The sequence below is a fragment of the Drosophila navojoa genome, chromosome 3, assembly GCF_054131105.1.
Source record: "Drosophila navojoa isolate 15081-1374.11 chromosome 3, UAZ_NAV_1.0, whole genome shotgun sequence".
NCBI classification, from domain to species: Eukaryota; Metazoa; Arthropoda; class Insecta; order Diptera; family Drosophilidae; genus Drosophila; species Drosophila navojoa.
This window is the reverse complement of record NC_142891.1, coordinates 7,934,075-7,950,993: the sequence shown is the minus strand read 5'-3', so window position 1 is coordinate 7,950,993 and position 16,919 is coordinate 7,934,075. Positions and strand designations below refer to the sequence as shown.

Sequence of the window (16,919 nt, the reverse complement as noted above, 5' to 3'; positions counted from 1 at the left end):
TCATAAGCTCTGATTGCATACAAAGTGTAATTGCTTTCCTCATGCTTTAGTTTTTGATTAATATTTAATCAGGCCAAACATCAAACATATTCTCTGCCATTCAAGTCAGCTTCCATTCATGCTAGCCAAAGTCCTTTGGCAGTGCTTTGTTGCATCGCCACAAAGTGAAGCGACGCGTTTATTGTTGCCGCCCGACGATAAGACGCAGAATTCCAAAGATGAAGCGATGGCCAGGAGAAACAACACTCGAGTACCATTTATAATGGTAGCGCGTGCTTCAAGCTGTCACAGAGGAGAAGCTATCGTCGAGCTGCCATTGTGAAGGCATCTTCTCTCGCAGCAGGAGCAGGAGCAGCAGGAGCAGCAGCAGCAAATGCAGAAATTAATGCACATTGCGGCGGCCACAGTGGGCGGCTAGGGGGCTGTGGGTGTGTGTTGGGGCGAGGTGCAAAGCGGTCCTTGCTGCACTGTCAGACACAAAGGACAGACGCAGCCACACAAAACAAACGATGTGGTTGCAAATTAGTAGTAAACCACCAACTACATCAAGCGTGAGTCCCGGACTTTGGATCAGCCACGCGGGCTGGGCGGGGAGATGGCGCTACACTTAGGTGCAAAAAATATGCAGAGACTACCCCAACAGCAGCAGCAGCAGCACCAACAGCAGCGTCCCACAGCCAAAGCTAGTGAAATAAGTCAGTCAGCCAGTCAGCCAGAGCTGGCGGCACAGAGAAGGCTGCATGGTGGGGGCCTGGGGGCCGCAGGGGCTCGGATATGGAGTTGCTGCTGCAGAGCGCTCGTCTGATGAAAGGACATCGTGTGCACACAGCTAACAAACAGAATTATTTCGTGCATCCTGAAAACGGATGCATGACAGAGGCGGCCAGAGAGATACACAACAGCAACAACAAAAGCAACAACAACAACAACAGCAACGGCAACAGCAACAGCAACAGCAGCAACTAAGAACAGCAAGAATGCTGAGTCTTCAAACAGAACAATACGAATGTGAAATACTCTATTATATTCAAATTAGTAGGCGGGGGAGCTCTCTATTTAATATAATTGCATTATATATAAGTGAATTCAAATAAATATATGCAAACGTTTTAGACTTTTTTCTTTTGCTAAATTTGATCATTGCACACATTTTATTATTAATGTATTATTTTTCCTTCTTTATCTTTAATTTTAATTTTTTTAGACTTTGCCTTACTTTAATATATTTAATTTAGTATTACAAATTTCTTTAAGACATTGATTAATTTTAATTATTTAAACTTGTATTTAAGGTTTAATAAGACTTTGTTTAATTTTAATTTATTGAATCTTTTATTTTGGGTTTTTTTTGTTGAAGACTTTTTATTGTTTTTTTTTTTTTTTGTTTTTTTTTTTTTTGTGTATATTTAATCTCCATTTTAGGTTTTTTAGATTAGAATTTCGTTAATTTTGATTTTTTTAAATATTTATTTATGGTTTTTTAGATTTTGCTTGATTAAGATTTTAGTTTTTCTCTCGTTTGATATTATCATCAAAAATATTTTTCAGTAATTTATTTAATTAATTATTATTATTATTATTATTGTTATTTTATTTATAGTAATGAAAGCACATAAAAATTTATGCAGATTTTAAATTGTTGTCAATTTCTTTTTATTTATTATTTTTATTTATTTATTTTTTATAATTTAAACAATGAATTTGATTAATTAAATATTATTTTTATATATGCAAGTATTTTAGATCAAAAGTAGAGAAATCTGTTTATCTTAATTGAGAAAAGTCTTACGTATGATCGCGAGAGCATATGACAAAGCCAAATCGACATATCCTTGAATGTATTCAATTAATAGCTTACTCTATCTCTCTCTTTCTATTTTCTTAGCTCTCTCTTTCTCTCTCTCTCACACTCGCTCTAGTCTCTGTTGACTTTTCTAAGGCGCTGCTAAGCCCGATGGCGTAGCTTTTGCAATAGCCAACAGTCAAAGTGTATCATAAACTGCATTTGGCATCTCTGACTTCTACTCCTCGCTCTCCCCCACTCGTTCTCTCTCTTTCTCTCGCTCTGTCTGTATGGTACACACACGCAGGCTGGGCATGTGTGTGCTCTATCCCACTCTGGCGCTGGCCTGATAGTGTTGCCTTAGCACATAAACTATGATGTGGCCATTGTTGTTGCTGGCAGTTGTTAGTAGCGCAGCGAACGTGTGACAAGGCCACAGGAATGCTGCCGGCAACAGCAACGGCAATGGCTAAAACTCAGCCAACAGCAGGACAAACAGACAGAGCAAGAGAGAGAGAGGGAGACTGTGAGGAGGCCAAGCAGGAAATACCGGATGTCACCGGATGTGGAACTGTGTGCGCCGCTGTCGTGTGACTTTGGTCATGGTTATGACTCAGGTGTATAGCATGCCTCTTGACTACGCCGTGCTGTTGTCTCCTGCTCTCTGGTGCGACCCATGTCGCCTTTGTGCAGTTGCGCTGTCAGTTAAATGTCAACAGGATATGTGACTATAATAATTTGTTGGCCACGGCACGGCATTCCTCCCTCACCCCTCACAGCCCTAAGCAAAGCCAACTATATTTTATGAGGCTGCATTTGCATTGCTATCTCTAAGAAAGTTTTGAAAACTTTTTTGGCACATAATATAAGAATTAATTAGAATTACATAAAGTTATATACTAATTAATTAGAATTACATAAAGTTATATACTAATTAATTCTTATGCCCTTACCCAACTGTCAGTCACACATTAGTTGCCTCTATTTGTCAATTCAACATCAATGCCATGCCATTGCTCTCGAGCATTCATCAGCGAGTGCAGCGTAAATTTGGATTACATTTCCAATTACATTGACAGCACTGCGCATTGCATTGTTGCTTTATGGGCTATCATCACACTCTGTGCAATAATTAATTAATCATAGGAAATGAAATGCCGCAAACTTTCTCACCTGGCGAATAATTTGAAAATTCCAATTTCCCGCGCCTCATTCGCCAATTTGCCAAACGGGCATAAAACCCAATCAGCCCGCTGGGCCACCTAGTCGACAACAAAGCAAAGTCCCGCGGTGCTATACCCTGCAAGGACAACGAATGTGTAAAGTGGGTATATGGGTTTCCTGCAAATGTATGAAACAGACAGAAATAAAAAGAGCTGAGCGAGAGTTTTCTAAGTTCTCTTCTAATAAACGATGGCCTTGCCGTTCTATGCTTCAGCTCTAAGTTAGTTTTAATTCCACTAAATTATTAAAAATAAATCCAATATATAATATCAACAACAATCACCCCGAATTGCCATGGTATCTCCAAGTCGCGCTCTTGCCATTGCCGCATTCTAACTGATTTCAAAATGTATATTTATTACCGGAAATGTAAAACAACAACAATGATAGCGCCATGGGGTGAGATCACTCTTGGTTGGGGGTGGATATGGCGGGCTGCGGCGAAATGACAACGTTGGCAACAGATGCTGCGAATGGTGTATAATGTGGTTAGCTGTCGCTAGATGGCGCCACAGCCACTGTCATTTGGCAATTTATATACATTATTTTTTGTATTTCAGCCAGAGCACAGGAAATTATTTTAATTGATTTTGTGCGGCATTTGTTATTACAACGTAAATGAGATTTTAGTCGAACAGGACGGAGCTGTGTCCGGGCATACCAAAGAGTCACAAGAATAACAGCTGCCAAATGCATTTGATGAAAATGAAGCAAATGCCACAGAAAAAAAAAATCCATTTCAAATCATAACAGAGCCAGAGAAGTGCGAAAGTCAACTTTTTGTGGAGAGTTTGTGGAGAAAAACTAGATCAAGGTCACGCGATCTATGCATAAACGAAAAAGTAATCAAATATGCAGACAATTTGCGTTATTAAATACACTGGGCAAAAATGTGACAGCATTTGACAGAGAAAGGAGAAAGGGATGGAAGACCAATATATTTTTCCCTTATGAAAGTTTTAAAGGAATATGAAACTTTTTTTTTTATTCATTTAAATTTAATAAAAATTCAAAAAAGTAGCAAAAAAATATAAAAATATATATAAATAAAATTAAAATGAATTATTTTCAATTAATTTCTGATTTTTTTTTTTTTTTATTTACTGATTAGTTGTAATAAAAGTAGCAAAAGATTAAACGAATATATATATAAAATAAAAATAAAATATATTAAAATAATTTCTTATTTTTTTTATTTACTGATTAGTTGTTTTTTAATTTTTAGTGCCTTAAAAAATAATTTTTTATATGTGATATAAATTAAAGTATATTAACAGCAATTGCTTACACTTTTCCTAATTTTCTTCTATATAATTTCAGTACTTTGTTGATTATTCCCCCTCTAAGCAGCGTTAGTTTTAGCCTTACAATACACGACTGTATTGCTGCCAAATGAAAATCCACGCAGAGCCAAGCATTTGGCCAACAATTCTGACAGACACCAATGGAGACATAACTTGGCCTGAATTGAGGCAACGGAAATTGGTTCGCTGTGGTTCCCATTTCCCATTCAGCGCTGGCCCCCGTTCGCTCTTCCCTTCCGTTCTCTCGCATTCGCATCCTTGTTTTTGGTTATTTGTTCAAACAGATGTTGCAGATATTGCCAGAGTTGTTGTTGTTGTTGCTGTTGTTGCTTCTGCTGCTGTTGCTGCCGCTGCTGTTGTTATTTGTTTCGCTGTGGTCGCCATTGGTTCGGTTTAGTTTTTGCGGCCAGAACTTGGACGTAACTCGAGGGGCGTACCGCTAGAAACTTTTTGGCCAAAGGTGGGCGCAATTGCCCATTGTAAAGGGGCGTGACCGACTGCTTACTGTGCTTAAATTTTGTTTTTCTTTTTTGTTTTGTTAAATATGTAATTGTAAAATTCGACCTGAAACTTTGTTGTCTGACAAATTTAATACAAAATGTTGCTAAATGTAAATTTTATGCTGAAAATTAAACCGCAAAACCCAAAAAAATAGTGGGGGAAAATTAAATTATTTGCCACGTTTTCAAAATGTACTCCACGAGTTAATTGAGCAGCAAGAAATTTGGCACAAACTGTGGTTCGCAGTCCAACATTTGAACAATTTTTGGAACTAGTTGATTAGAACTAGTCGAGGAAATACCCTAATCTTGAAATTAAAGAGGCGTCAAATAAGATCAAAATGAAAGATCTCAAAGAATTTCGATAGTTTTAAGCGATTTCGAAATATATACACAAAAATATATAGCAAAATTGAAATATATAATTAATAAAATCAATGTATTTTAAAAAAAGTAATATTTTAAATACATTTAATTGTTTAAATAAAGCTATCTTATCAATAAAAAAGATTTAAAAACATTCATGTACATTTTTATTCCAATTTTCATTCAAACTATACAAAAGCCATCGATGTGAACCACTGCCAAAAATTTGCAGCGGTTTTGGTGATGTACAATCGAAATTATCCTAAAATGCGCGCGGCTAAATTTAAGCAAGAACCGCAGCCTATTTATAAACATTTAACGGTACATACAGTCACGCCCACACGCCCAGGCACTCACCCATATACGCGCTCAAATAGGAATGCGGGTGAATATTCGCGGGCTGCATATCCGCTTGTGGTGCACCGCAAACGCTGTGGCCAATCTCCTGTCTCGCTCCCCCCACAACTCCTTCCCATGGCAGTCAATGCTCGACTGACAAGTGTCGGTCGATTGCCTTTTTCGCTTGCTAGCAAAGCGAAAAAAAAACAGTGAGAAAGAAAAAATTACTCAAATTTATCAAATACTTTACTACCGCTCTGCTCTCATTGAATACTCTCATCTTCTCTCCCACTCTCACTCTCCCTATCCCATTCTAGCTTACATCATTTTTAAAGCATTCTTTCAAATTACTCTACAAGCAAAGTTTAATATATATACGCATATACACATATACATATATGCAAATATGCGTGTATGCATTCATATAGGTGCCTCTCCTCACTCTTATTATCCGCATGCTTACACACTTTACTCGCGTCACATAGTTGAACATTCTCTTCATTCCAATCGCGCACACACATATAAATATGTACACACACACATGTATATACGCTTGTTAGTTCAGCAGGCTCACTTCATTTATTAACCGTAGCTTTGCACTCTTTGCTTTTTGTGCGTCGTCCGCATTGCTAGTAAAGGAGGTTTTTGACTTATATGAAGAGAGGCAATTGTTGTAAATAGGGAATTAAATACTACTTAATTAATATAGTATTCAGCTCTGCTTTCATTCAGTATTAAATTTATTTTAATTACTTTAAAATAACTCAATATTCTCTTCACTGCGCAAAGCACACAAACTCGTGCAGCGATCATAAAGTTATGAAGGACGGGCAAAGCAGGGACGAAATGGCGCCATAGCGGCATCCCACTCTCTCACAAGTTCACTCAAAGGCGCAAACCACAATGCTAAGGATGCCACATGTATGCAAATCTTGTGACTGCAAATTAACTTGAGTTTTTAATTTGCTTAACTTTTCAAGTATTTTTATATTACATACGTACATATATTAAGGCTCGTGTGTTTCGAATTTCTTGTTTGCACTATCGAAACTATCGAATCGATCAAAATCAATGAAGAAAATGAAGAACACACTAAACACAGCTCACAAGAAACAAAATTCATTCATCGTGTGGATTGTTACTTTACAAGAAAGCAAATCACAGCCACGGTTGGGCGTGTGCAAATTCACGCGTGTCAAATGAAAGGGCAAAGGTTAACCCAGGACGTGGTTAGGTATACGCGCCGTTGACGCGCGCAGAGCGTCGTCTTAGATGGGCGGCTAATTAGCGTCAAGCCGCTGGAAATTGCTTGCTAATTGGAACATACAAATTTGATTTTGACTCAAGCCTAGACCAATTATCCCAATTATTATGCTACAATAGATATCGCTACAAACCCCATTCCAACTATCGAAAATCTGCGAACCAGATCACTCTCATATATTAAATTATGTACATACCTATAACTATCATAAATTTTGAGGAGTGTCTAACAAACGCAATCTTCTCTCTTTTAAAACACTCTAAGGTATTTATTTAAGTATTTAAAATTTATCTAAGCCGTATAACGGAAATATGCTATGCAATAGCGAAATAAAAAACAATTGCTTTTTTCTATGAAAATTCAATTACTTAATTTTTTGCGCACCCCCTTCCACACATACAAACAAACACACACGTATACGAGCGCCATCTGCTAGCCGCAAAACAAACATGCAGAGCCCCACACACACACACACATATACACAGTCACCCACGCAGCTGCAGTGAGATAAGCGAAGAATATGGACGTGCATAGCGACGCCACCTGTCAGCTCTTCTTAGCGCCAGGCATTTGCCAACAAATTCGCGCACACGGCCACCCGCCCCCAGCGCTAAATTACATACACAGAAATGTTGGCAATGTGTGTGCAAGTGCCTGGCACACACTAAAACACAGTTGGCACAATGAAAGGAGAAAACAGAAAGAAGAGTGCAAAAACTGGAGTCTAAAAGCACATAGATCCCATCTAACGACCGCCTGCACTCCACACACATTGCGGCTCTCTTTGCATGAGCGAGCAACCTTTCTTGCAAGTTCCCAAAAATGTGGCACCTTTTCATGCTGTTTTTGCTCTCAACTGCAATCTGCTGATATCCTGTAAAATTAATTAAGATGTGGTATAGGTGTAGTAAAATTGAGTACATACATTTAACATTTTTTATTTCTATTTTATTTATTAATTAATCAAAAAAGTTTATGAAAAAATTCTGATCGATCGTTTTAGTTCGTTAGCATTAGTTCGTTTCACTGTGCCATCTCTAATGAATATGCTTGCCTTTTTCTTCCATCTCCGTTCTCTGGCTCTCTTTTGTGCACATTGGTTTTTGTTGGCGCGGCTGATGCAAGACAAATGCGAGCGTGAGAACGCCAAAGAAACAGAAGACAGGCATATATCAATAGAGGAAAGAGTGGCGAACGCAGCGCGTGAGCGAGACAGCGATAGCCGACGCGCTTTTTAGCTTTTAGTTAAATAGATTTTTATTTGGACTTGTGCTGTCTGCATGAGTGTGCACATGCGATATTGTGCGAGTGTCAATGTGTGCTTGACTGTGTGTGTGTGTGTGTTAGAGTGTTAGGTGCTTCTATTTGCTGGACTTACTGCTGATTGGCAATGTGTTAGCCGAATGAAACGAAAAGAAAGAGGAACAAAAATAATAGCAGACGTCTTCGACAATCGTTGAAATTGAAAAACTTAGCAAAGCAGCGTCCAGATTAAATAACTTAGCTAATTGTATTGGCTAGCCCATTTTCGGGCTTTACATTTACGGTTCAGCTAACGAGTAAACGCTACTCAATTGGCTTTCCATAGACAAAATGCATTAGAGACTCTCAATCAAGGACAAGTAAAATAATAAATTTAAAAATAATGTAGTATATATGATTTCTTATATTTATTCAATTTTTAAAAATTATTCTTATAAATTAAAAGTATAATTATATCTACCTATTTCATTTTTCTTAATTCGCTCTCCTTTTTTTTTAGTAGTCCCAAAAAGTATGCTATGATATCGTATCATATAAAAGCAAATCAGAATTGTTCCCTAATAAAAATTTGTATTTTCTTTAATGTGCACAAAAAGAAACAATATGCTTTATCTAATTTTACATAAACAACAAAATATTTGTATATAAATATAAAACGAAAAGAAAGGAAAACAGACTAAGCGAATGTTTCCTTTTGTTTCACTTCCCCAGCAGGACGCCAACAAAAAAAAAAAAAAACTTAATTATGTTGTATTTATTACGCGAAATAAACCTCCTGTTGCCTTTCATGATAATTACGCAGCCAAACACAATAAAAAACAACAACAGCAACAAGATATAACCGCAACTACTTAGCAACATTATACACTTCCGTGCAGCTTCCCAAAAAAGAGAAAAAAAAGAATAGCACTGCCCGAAACGTAATTATTGTTGCGGTAAATGCCACGCCCGCGCGGCTCCAGTACCTGCCGCCGCCCATGCACCAGACTCTCTCTCCCATGTTTCTCTCTCCCACCCTGCTCTAACCACTGTTGCTGTCCCTCTTCCACCCACTCGTAACCACAGGCCATGCTTTTTAATTTCTTTATAAAAATTACAAGCGAGAGAGGGAGCCAGACTGAGAGCGGGAGTGAGTGTGTGGGAGCGAGCGAGTGCGACATATATATGACAACGTGCCGCGAAAATTAATCCATTTGCTGTGACAATGACTTTTATGCGGTTTTGCAGCAACACGGCCGCCATCCGGAATCCCGGACTCGGGCGCTCGCTCGTTCGACGCCCCAGCCAGGAAGCCGGACAGTCGCAAAAAGTCAAGCCGCAAGCCAAATGCGGGCGCATAGAGGCCACCAAATAAAACAAGAAAAAAAGAAGAAGAAAAATGAAAGAAAAAAAAAACAAAAGTTCGGTTCGCTTGACAATGCCGCGACATGTAAATATTTGGCGACATTTATAAAAAAAAAAAAAGAAGAAAAATCACAACAAAAAATGTTCAGCTCCCCATCGGTGCTGGCGCCCGTGTCCGTGTCCGGGTCCGGGTCCGGTTCCGAGTCCGGCGTGTCCTTATCAAAGCAATTATCTCTAAGATGGCGTCGTCCGCTGCAAAGTATTTTGGCTTTCCACGGTCTTTGTTTTGCCAGTTGGAAAACGTAACGGAGACAAAGTACACAACATTTCTCTTGATTTTCATTCTCTCGCCCAAATTCCAAATTGTCAATGTGATGGTCAATTTGTGGCCAGCAGCGAGAAGTGTAAAAATGTCCAGGGGGTGGGGAGCGAGGTGTCTCGAAGCTACTAAAAATATTTGAGGTCCAAATAAAACGCAGCTGATTAGAGCAGAAAACTGAAGACCTAACTGAGTTCGTAAGATTAATATAAGTTTGACTAGATAACTGAGCATGAGATAATATTTGATAAGAGAGATTTGAAAATGGGGCATTTCCTTAAAGAAGAATGGAATAATTTACAAATAATTTCAATTATAATTAATAGTTATAATGTTATAGGCGAGCAAGTTATTTCTATGGTACTTAAGTATTTCCCTGGAGTTTTTTTTTTTTTTTAAATTTTTCAATATAATAAATTAAAGTAAAATTATATTCAAAGAAATTTAAATTTAAAATGAGGTCTAAGCATATGTATATTAATAAAAATGTATAATAAAATTATAAATGTTTTTTTTTTTTTTATAAATTCGTCACATTTAATTCGCACACTTACAAATAAAATATATAAAATACTATATACACACTTCTTAAAGTAAACATCTTCAGAGATCTGAAACTCAGCCAAAGATATTTTGCTTAATGCTGGCCCAGAAGCCTTGTCCCCGTTTGGGCATTAGCTCGTGCTCGATTTGCTTATTGTACTGCTCCCGCAGCAGCGGATCGGTGGGTCCCCAGTTCTTCTTGGGCCTGAAGGCGCCGCAGATCTTCTCGCCCAGCGTATTGCCAGGCTCCCGAATGATGGCGACGAGCATCCAAAGCGGCAGCTGCATAACGCCAAAGGCTGTGATGGACCAGCCAATGCCTGGGCAAGGAAAGAGATGATGACGTGTTGAATATTAATGTGTGTGGTAATTATCTTTGGACATACCATAAGCCCAGGCTGGAAACGGTTGATTGTTGTAGATGAGCGGCTCATAGGTCGCATAGAAGTAGATCAGAATGATGGTCATAATGAGTGGAGTAAAGATGCTCCAGCACAGCCGCCAATAGAGTCCAACCTTTCTGCCCAGCATGAACTCAATGTCCTTGCACAAACGATCCGTGCCATAGATCCAGCCAATCGTATAGAGCTCCGCAATGCCCAGCACCAAGGCGATCATTGAAGCGCCAAAGAAGTCCACTAATGTGAGCATATACTGACCGCCCTGTAGAAAATGTATTGATCAAAATAAAAAATATATATTTATATAATACATAGAAAATTTATATATAAAAAATAAATATATAAAATAAATAAATTGAATATTTACGAAATTTATGTCTCGAAAATGAATTTATAGAAAAATATATAATTAAATTTTAATTTATAAAATATAAATGCAGTAAAGTCTCGAATTATTCAGAATTAGTAATTATCGAGAATTATCGAGAACGAATTTTTTCAAGAGGATAGAATTTGTTATCGATTTATCACGATTTTCGATATAGCCGGGTGCAAATTATCGAGACTCGGCTGTATATTGAAAATTAGTTTAGATGTAAAAAAGCTATAAATACAAAATGAATATATAGAAAAATTAATATATATAAATCCCCTATCTTACCGGTGTTATGTACATCAGTCCAATGACAAAGCTGACGACGGCTATGAGCAGCGAGCATTGCCACTGCTTGAAGTTGGGAAAGCGATCGCGTATGGCCGTGACTGTACAGGATGTCATCGCTATGTTCGACCCGATGCCCAGCACGAAGAGCATCAGGAAGAAGAGCACGGAGAAGATTTGCGGCAGCTGCTTGAACTTGGCTATCGCATCCGGATAGGAAATGAAGGCCAAGCCGGCGCCACCTCGGACCACCTTGCCAATATCCTCGGTGCCAATTTCGTGGGCCAAATGGCCCAGAATGCCAAAGATCGTGAAGCCCGCCAGGAGCGAGGTGGCCGTGTCCAAGGCGGTCACAATGGTCGCATCCCGGTGCACATTGTGGCCGAACTTGTTGAACGACGCGTACATGATGATGTTGCCAAAGCAGACGGACAGCGAGTAGAAGCATTGGGTGACCGCCGCGTACCACACCTTCGGATCCAGGATCTTGTTCCAATCGGGCTTGATGAAGTAGTAGATGCCGTCCAGCGAGCCGGGCAGCGTGACGGCGCGTATCAGCAGGACGCCCATGATGACGTACGGGAAGATGGCCAGGAAGTAGGACGCCTTGCCGGAGCTCTTCACGCCGCGTCGTATGATCAGAAAGACGCACATCCACGACACGAAGAGGCCAATGACCAGCTCCCAGTTGGGCAGGCCAATGCCATCCGCTATCTGGTCCTTCTCACGTAGCACCTCTTTGCTAGGGAATTCAATGGGAAACCACATTAGAGCCTGGCGCTTGAGAAACTACGGAAAAATGTCATGCATGGCCAACACCCCTTGTAAGACTTATGCCCACAGCTAAACCCGAAGCACTTACATATAGTACAGCTCCGAGCTAGATATAATGCGATCTGTATTATTTAGTATCCCATTTTGTTCATCGATTGGGTCGCTGGGCGCTGCATTGATACAGTTCGTGCCCCATTCGTCACGGCACGTTGCCCATGGCAACGGACTGTGGAACGAATCGACGAAATATCGACAAAATATGGCAACCAGTGAGGCGTAGTAAGTGCTTAGCATGAACACCTGGAATCCCTGGCCGATGCCAACACCTTAATGATGATATATATATATTTATTGGAAAGAGTTAATCACAATTTAGATAGGTGCCAACGGTTAGGTTAGTTATATTATTATTATGATTATGATTTGATGATATGGTTGCGATAAATGTAGATATTAGTTGAGCTACAAAGAAAGTTACTAAATTCTCTTAGCGCTTAGGTTAAAGAGCTCATCAGCATATCTTAATAATATAAGATTAAGCGTTAGCTTACGATTAATTCAATTAAAAGTTAAAAATATATCGGATCCAGTGGAAGCTTATATAAGTAATACAGAATTTAGTTGGGAGCGCCCGCCCTTTTCGGAGATACCCGGAACTTTGTGAAGTGCTAAAAACCTTCCTTTTGAATAGTAAAGAAACACAAAACTTATACATACTTATGTATACTACGAAAACTTTTATGTTGCTGTTCGTTAAGGCGGATTTGCCTAATAATTGAATTCATTTTCATAGCTTCTATTTCTTATAAAACGTATATACTCTGATATCCCATATAAATGGGTCCTTATTAAAATTTTGTCAACTCCCTAATGAATAAAGGCGCCGCAGAGAAAGAGTATTGATCTACATAATATTGTGTTAAACTAAGTATATCTAGTATCTAATATACTCGTATAATACATATATAATATCTGATGTCTCATATCCCCTATCTCATATCTCATATCTCCTATCTCATATCTCATATCTCATATTTCATATCTTATATCTCATATCCCATATCCCATATCTCATATCTCATATCTAATATCTTATATCTCATATCTCATATCTCATATCTTATATCCCAAATCTCATATCTCATATCTTATATCTCATATCTAATATGTCATATACCATATATAATATTATATCCAATATTTGATTTCTAATGTCTAATATCTAATATATCTAATCTAATATCTCATATCTGATATCCAATATCTGATTATAAATATCTGATATACAATACATCTAAATCAATACAACATATATCTGCAATCAATATTCAGATTGTAATTTGATTTGCATTCGAAAGTTGTTGATTCACATACGAGAGTCCCCGGTCTCTTGTCTCAGCTGTTAGACAGCTAATTGAACTGGCCTTGCAACATGTCGGCTATCATTTGGCTGTTGCAATCGTCTAGGGGCTATTGCAGCATCCTAACCTCCAATACCGTTAATTGCTGTCAATTTAGGCGCCACAGAGGGGAACAACTCGGGTGTTATAGTAGGGACTCATTCAATTAACGTCAATAAAGCGAGCATTGAACGGCCATAAACTTGAATCTGGCATTGAATGCCAGAGTGTGTGCCCTCTGTGATAAGCTTACCCGAAAATGCTGATAAAAGCCAACAACCCACAGCAACAGCCACAACAACAACAAGGTATAACAACTAGTACTAGTACTACAACAACACCACAAAGGTAGAAAAGCCACTTACAGAAAATACAGCTCGGCGGATGCAACGCGCTGCCGTTGCGGTGCAATCATATTTAAGCTGGAGTTACCGCCAAAGCTGGAAATGGCGCTGGAGCTGATGTTGCCCTGGCTGGAGGCCACGCAGAGCGCACCCCATTCGGCCTGGCACTCGGACCAGGGCAACGGATTACGAAACGAATCGTAGAAATAGTTAAGTGTTATGCCCATTATGCCGACGTAGTAGGTGGTTACCAGCGATATGGATATCACCTGTCCAATGCCAACGCCTAGAGATTCGATTGTGATACGATAATGGCAAAAATATTATGTATATGATATATGGATTATGAATGCAAATTGGGAGTAGCTGTGCACTGGGAGAGAGAGAGAGGGAGAGAGAGAGAGAGAGAGAGAGAGAGAGAGAGAGAGAGAGAGAGAGAGAGAAAGATAGAGAGAAAGAGAGAGACAGAGAGAGAGGGTGTCTTGTGATAGGCAACAGAAACAGGAAGGAAAGACGTCTATGGAATTTTCGAAATATGTAAAGAAAGATAGAGTAGTCTATATGATCAATAATTGATAAAAATGTATGTATTCATATTCTATATCATCGAACAAAGATCTTTCATATAATTTTGTAAAAAAAATTCACAGCTATTCCCAATAAATATTATTAATAGTCAGATGCTATTCATATGCACTTGCAGCTTGTAGGAATTGAGATCAATCGGAAAGTCTTTACTATATACAGATTCATAATGATAACATGTTTTCATATGATTCAACAATATATTTATATCATTTTTACATTCTAGTTATGATTTTCTTTGTTATCAGTTCTTTTATAAAACAAATGTAAATTTGTAAACTCTATTTTCTTTTAAGATTCGTACCTTTATTTATAGTACTTCTTGTTTACTGTTTTATTTTATTTTTTTATTATGCTATTACATTATTTTTGTTAGCTTTAGCATATTAAAATTCAATTTTCTAGAAAGGTAAATTTTGTAATTATTGAAAAAAAAAATAAAAATAAAATAATTAACAATATTTATTTTCGTTTTCTATTTGCAATTCAATATGAAAATTAAATAAAAAAAAAATAGGTTGCTTGGAAAAAAAATAAAAATAAAAATTATGATAGCTTTACAAAAAATGATTGATATGTTCATTTAATTGATTTAGTTCTGTTAAAATATTTAATTTTATTGATATCAATTGATCAATCAATCATGTCTAATCTACGCAATGTTACATATGAAAATATTCGACATTCCTCTTGAAATCAGAATCACAAGCAATTTAATCAGATGACTTTAATATCCAAATACAATACTTCCAAATACCTAAACTCTTCACATCCTTCTCTCTAGTACATTTCTCCTGTCACTGCAAGTGCATAGGAACTTCGACTTGTGGCATTGCGGGCATATAGTGTTTGCCATAATTTCGGCAATTTTCGCTTACCTTTCATGGCCGGGCACAAATCGAATACCTTCACGGAGGCGCGACTCGAAAACTGTCCAATTACCATTTCCAGATAGTAAATCGGCTTGCCAATTAGGAATAGCACAATGAGATAGGGTATTAGAAAGGCCCCGCCCCCATTATCCAGTGCCGTGAACGGGAAGCGCCACACATTGCCCAAGCCCACAGACATTGCAATGCAGGACATCAGAAACTCCACGCCCTTGCCCCATGTAGCGCGCTCGCCCTGTCGCCCGCCCGTCGATTTGTCAGCTTCCTGTTCGGACTCCGTTGTCGTCTCTGCTGGCAGTGACTGTGCGTGTGAGTGTGTGTGTGTGTGTGTGTGGGTGGGTGCAGTGGAGTGCATGTGTGTGAATCGAGCGATTAGTTTATAGGTCATTTGAAATTTTCGGCCATAGATTTTGGTACACTTACCGACATGGCCAATGTGCTGGTGGTGCTATTGCCATCGTCGCCCACAAAACCTGGATTTCGCTGCGACGTTTTCATTGTGAAATCTGCGTACTGGCACTGTGTGGAGAGAAGAGAGAACGTGAGAGTTTCTGGTGTTCCATGAGCTATGGTTGTGCAATTAACACTGACTGCTGGATTTTGATGGTGGGACAGGCCATAAAACTGACAATCAGATAAAGCAAGAGACTTTCAGACTTTTAGATAAAAACTGAATTCGCCAGGATGATCGACTAAGCAATGACCTGTACTTTTGATTTTGGTATGCTTGAAAATTTTAGACTATGTTTTAATAAGGTCAGAAACTTGCTTTAGTTATAAGGCAGAAGGCAGTCAGTAAAAGTAGAAACAGCAGACTCTAATATTAGTATAAGATATTCTAAAGTTAACTAAATTTAGTATAGTTGATCGAATTCTATATATCCCAAGAAGAGTTTAATACACTTAATTAACTAACTAATTTATGTATACACAAGACTATAGAAATAGCTAGCAATAAAAATAATATTCAAGCTTGATGAGTCTGTTCTACTCAGCAACTATAAGTAGAGCAGATTCATGGTTAATTGATTATTTAATCAATTTTTAAAACTTTTATCACAACTGAAATCCGAAAATTTATTATAATTATTTAATTATCAAAAGACAAATGTTAATCAACCTTCATGTACATTTATGCTATTTATGATCTTTTCCGTTTTCTCCCTCTCTCTTTACCAAGTTCAATCTCTGCTTGGCAGTCTCTCTCTCTCTCTGCCTCTCTCTCTCTCTCTCATCCTCTCTCTCTCAGTCTCTCTCTGTCTCTTTCTGTTTTCGGTCTCTCTTCCTGCTCTGCCTACTTCCCCTGTCTCCCTGCTTGTCTATGTTAATTATTTCTTCTCTCTCTCTACCACTCTCACTGTGTTGTTCTCCTTTTTCTCTCTTCTCTCATCTCTCTGTTTCTGGGGTCCCTCTTTCTCTGCGCTCTCTCTATAGCTCACTATAAATAATAATATGCCTATTTTTGGTTTTCCCTCAAAAAAAACTTTTCGCTCACTTTAAAAAATTACCCCAATTCTATATAGAGCGCGAGGTATTCAAAATGATGTCAGTGCCACGAGCTAGAATAGATTGCGACTATTTCAAGATAAAAATCGGAGACAACTTTATATCTGCA

The 16,919-nt window shown here is 38.3% G+C and overlaps 1 protein-coding gene across 2 annotated transcripts; it reads right to left on the bottom strand.

Annotated features, from left to right (window-relative positions):
- Positions 1–10,214: 10,214 nt before the first annotated feature.
- On the bottom strand, positions 10,215–15,893 carry LOC115563273 (sodium-dependent nutrient amino acid transporter 1). Of its 2 annotated transcripts, none has more exons than XM_030385995.2 (6): positions 15,728–15,893; positions 15,293–15,605; positions 13,851–14,115; positions 11,312–12,053; positions 10,636–10,912; positions 10,215–10,569 (listed from the first exon to the last, which is right to left on the bottom strand). In XM_030385995.2, exons 1-6 carry the CDS (start codon positions 15,800–15,802, stop codon positions 10,325–10,327), a joined length of 1,917 nt encoding a protein of 638 aa, XP_030241855.2. In that variant the 5' UTR covers positions 15,803–15,893; the 3' UTR covers positions 10,215–10,324. The 2 variants fall into 2 exon arrangements, with proteins under 2 accessions (XP_030241855.2, XP_030241857.2); XM_030385997.2 differs by lacking the exon at positions 13,851–14,115 and adding an exon at positions 12,174–12,411.
- Between the last annotated feature and the right edge of the window lie 1,026 nt (positions 15,894–16,919).

Excerpts from the sequence above, each read along its gene's own strand:
- LOC115563273 (XM_030385995.2), bottom strand. The coding sequence starts at position 15,802 with ATGAAAACGTCGCAGCGAAATCCAGGTTTTGTGGGCGACGATGGCAAT. Across the intron at positions 12,054-13,850 it reads TCCGCCGAGCTGTATTTTCT|CAAAGAGGTGCTACGTGAGA; the intron begins GTAAGTGGCTTT and ends TGAATTCCCTAG. Across the intron at positions 10,570-10,635 it reads GTTTCCAGCCTGGGCTTATG|GCATTGGCTGGTCCATCACA; the intron begins GTATGTCCAAAG and ends TTCCTTGCCCAG.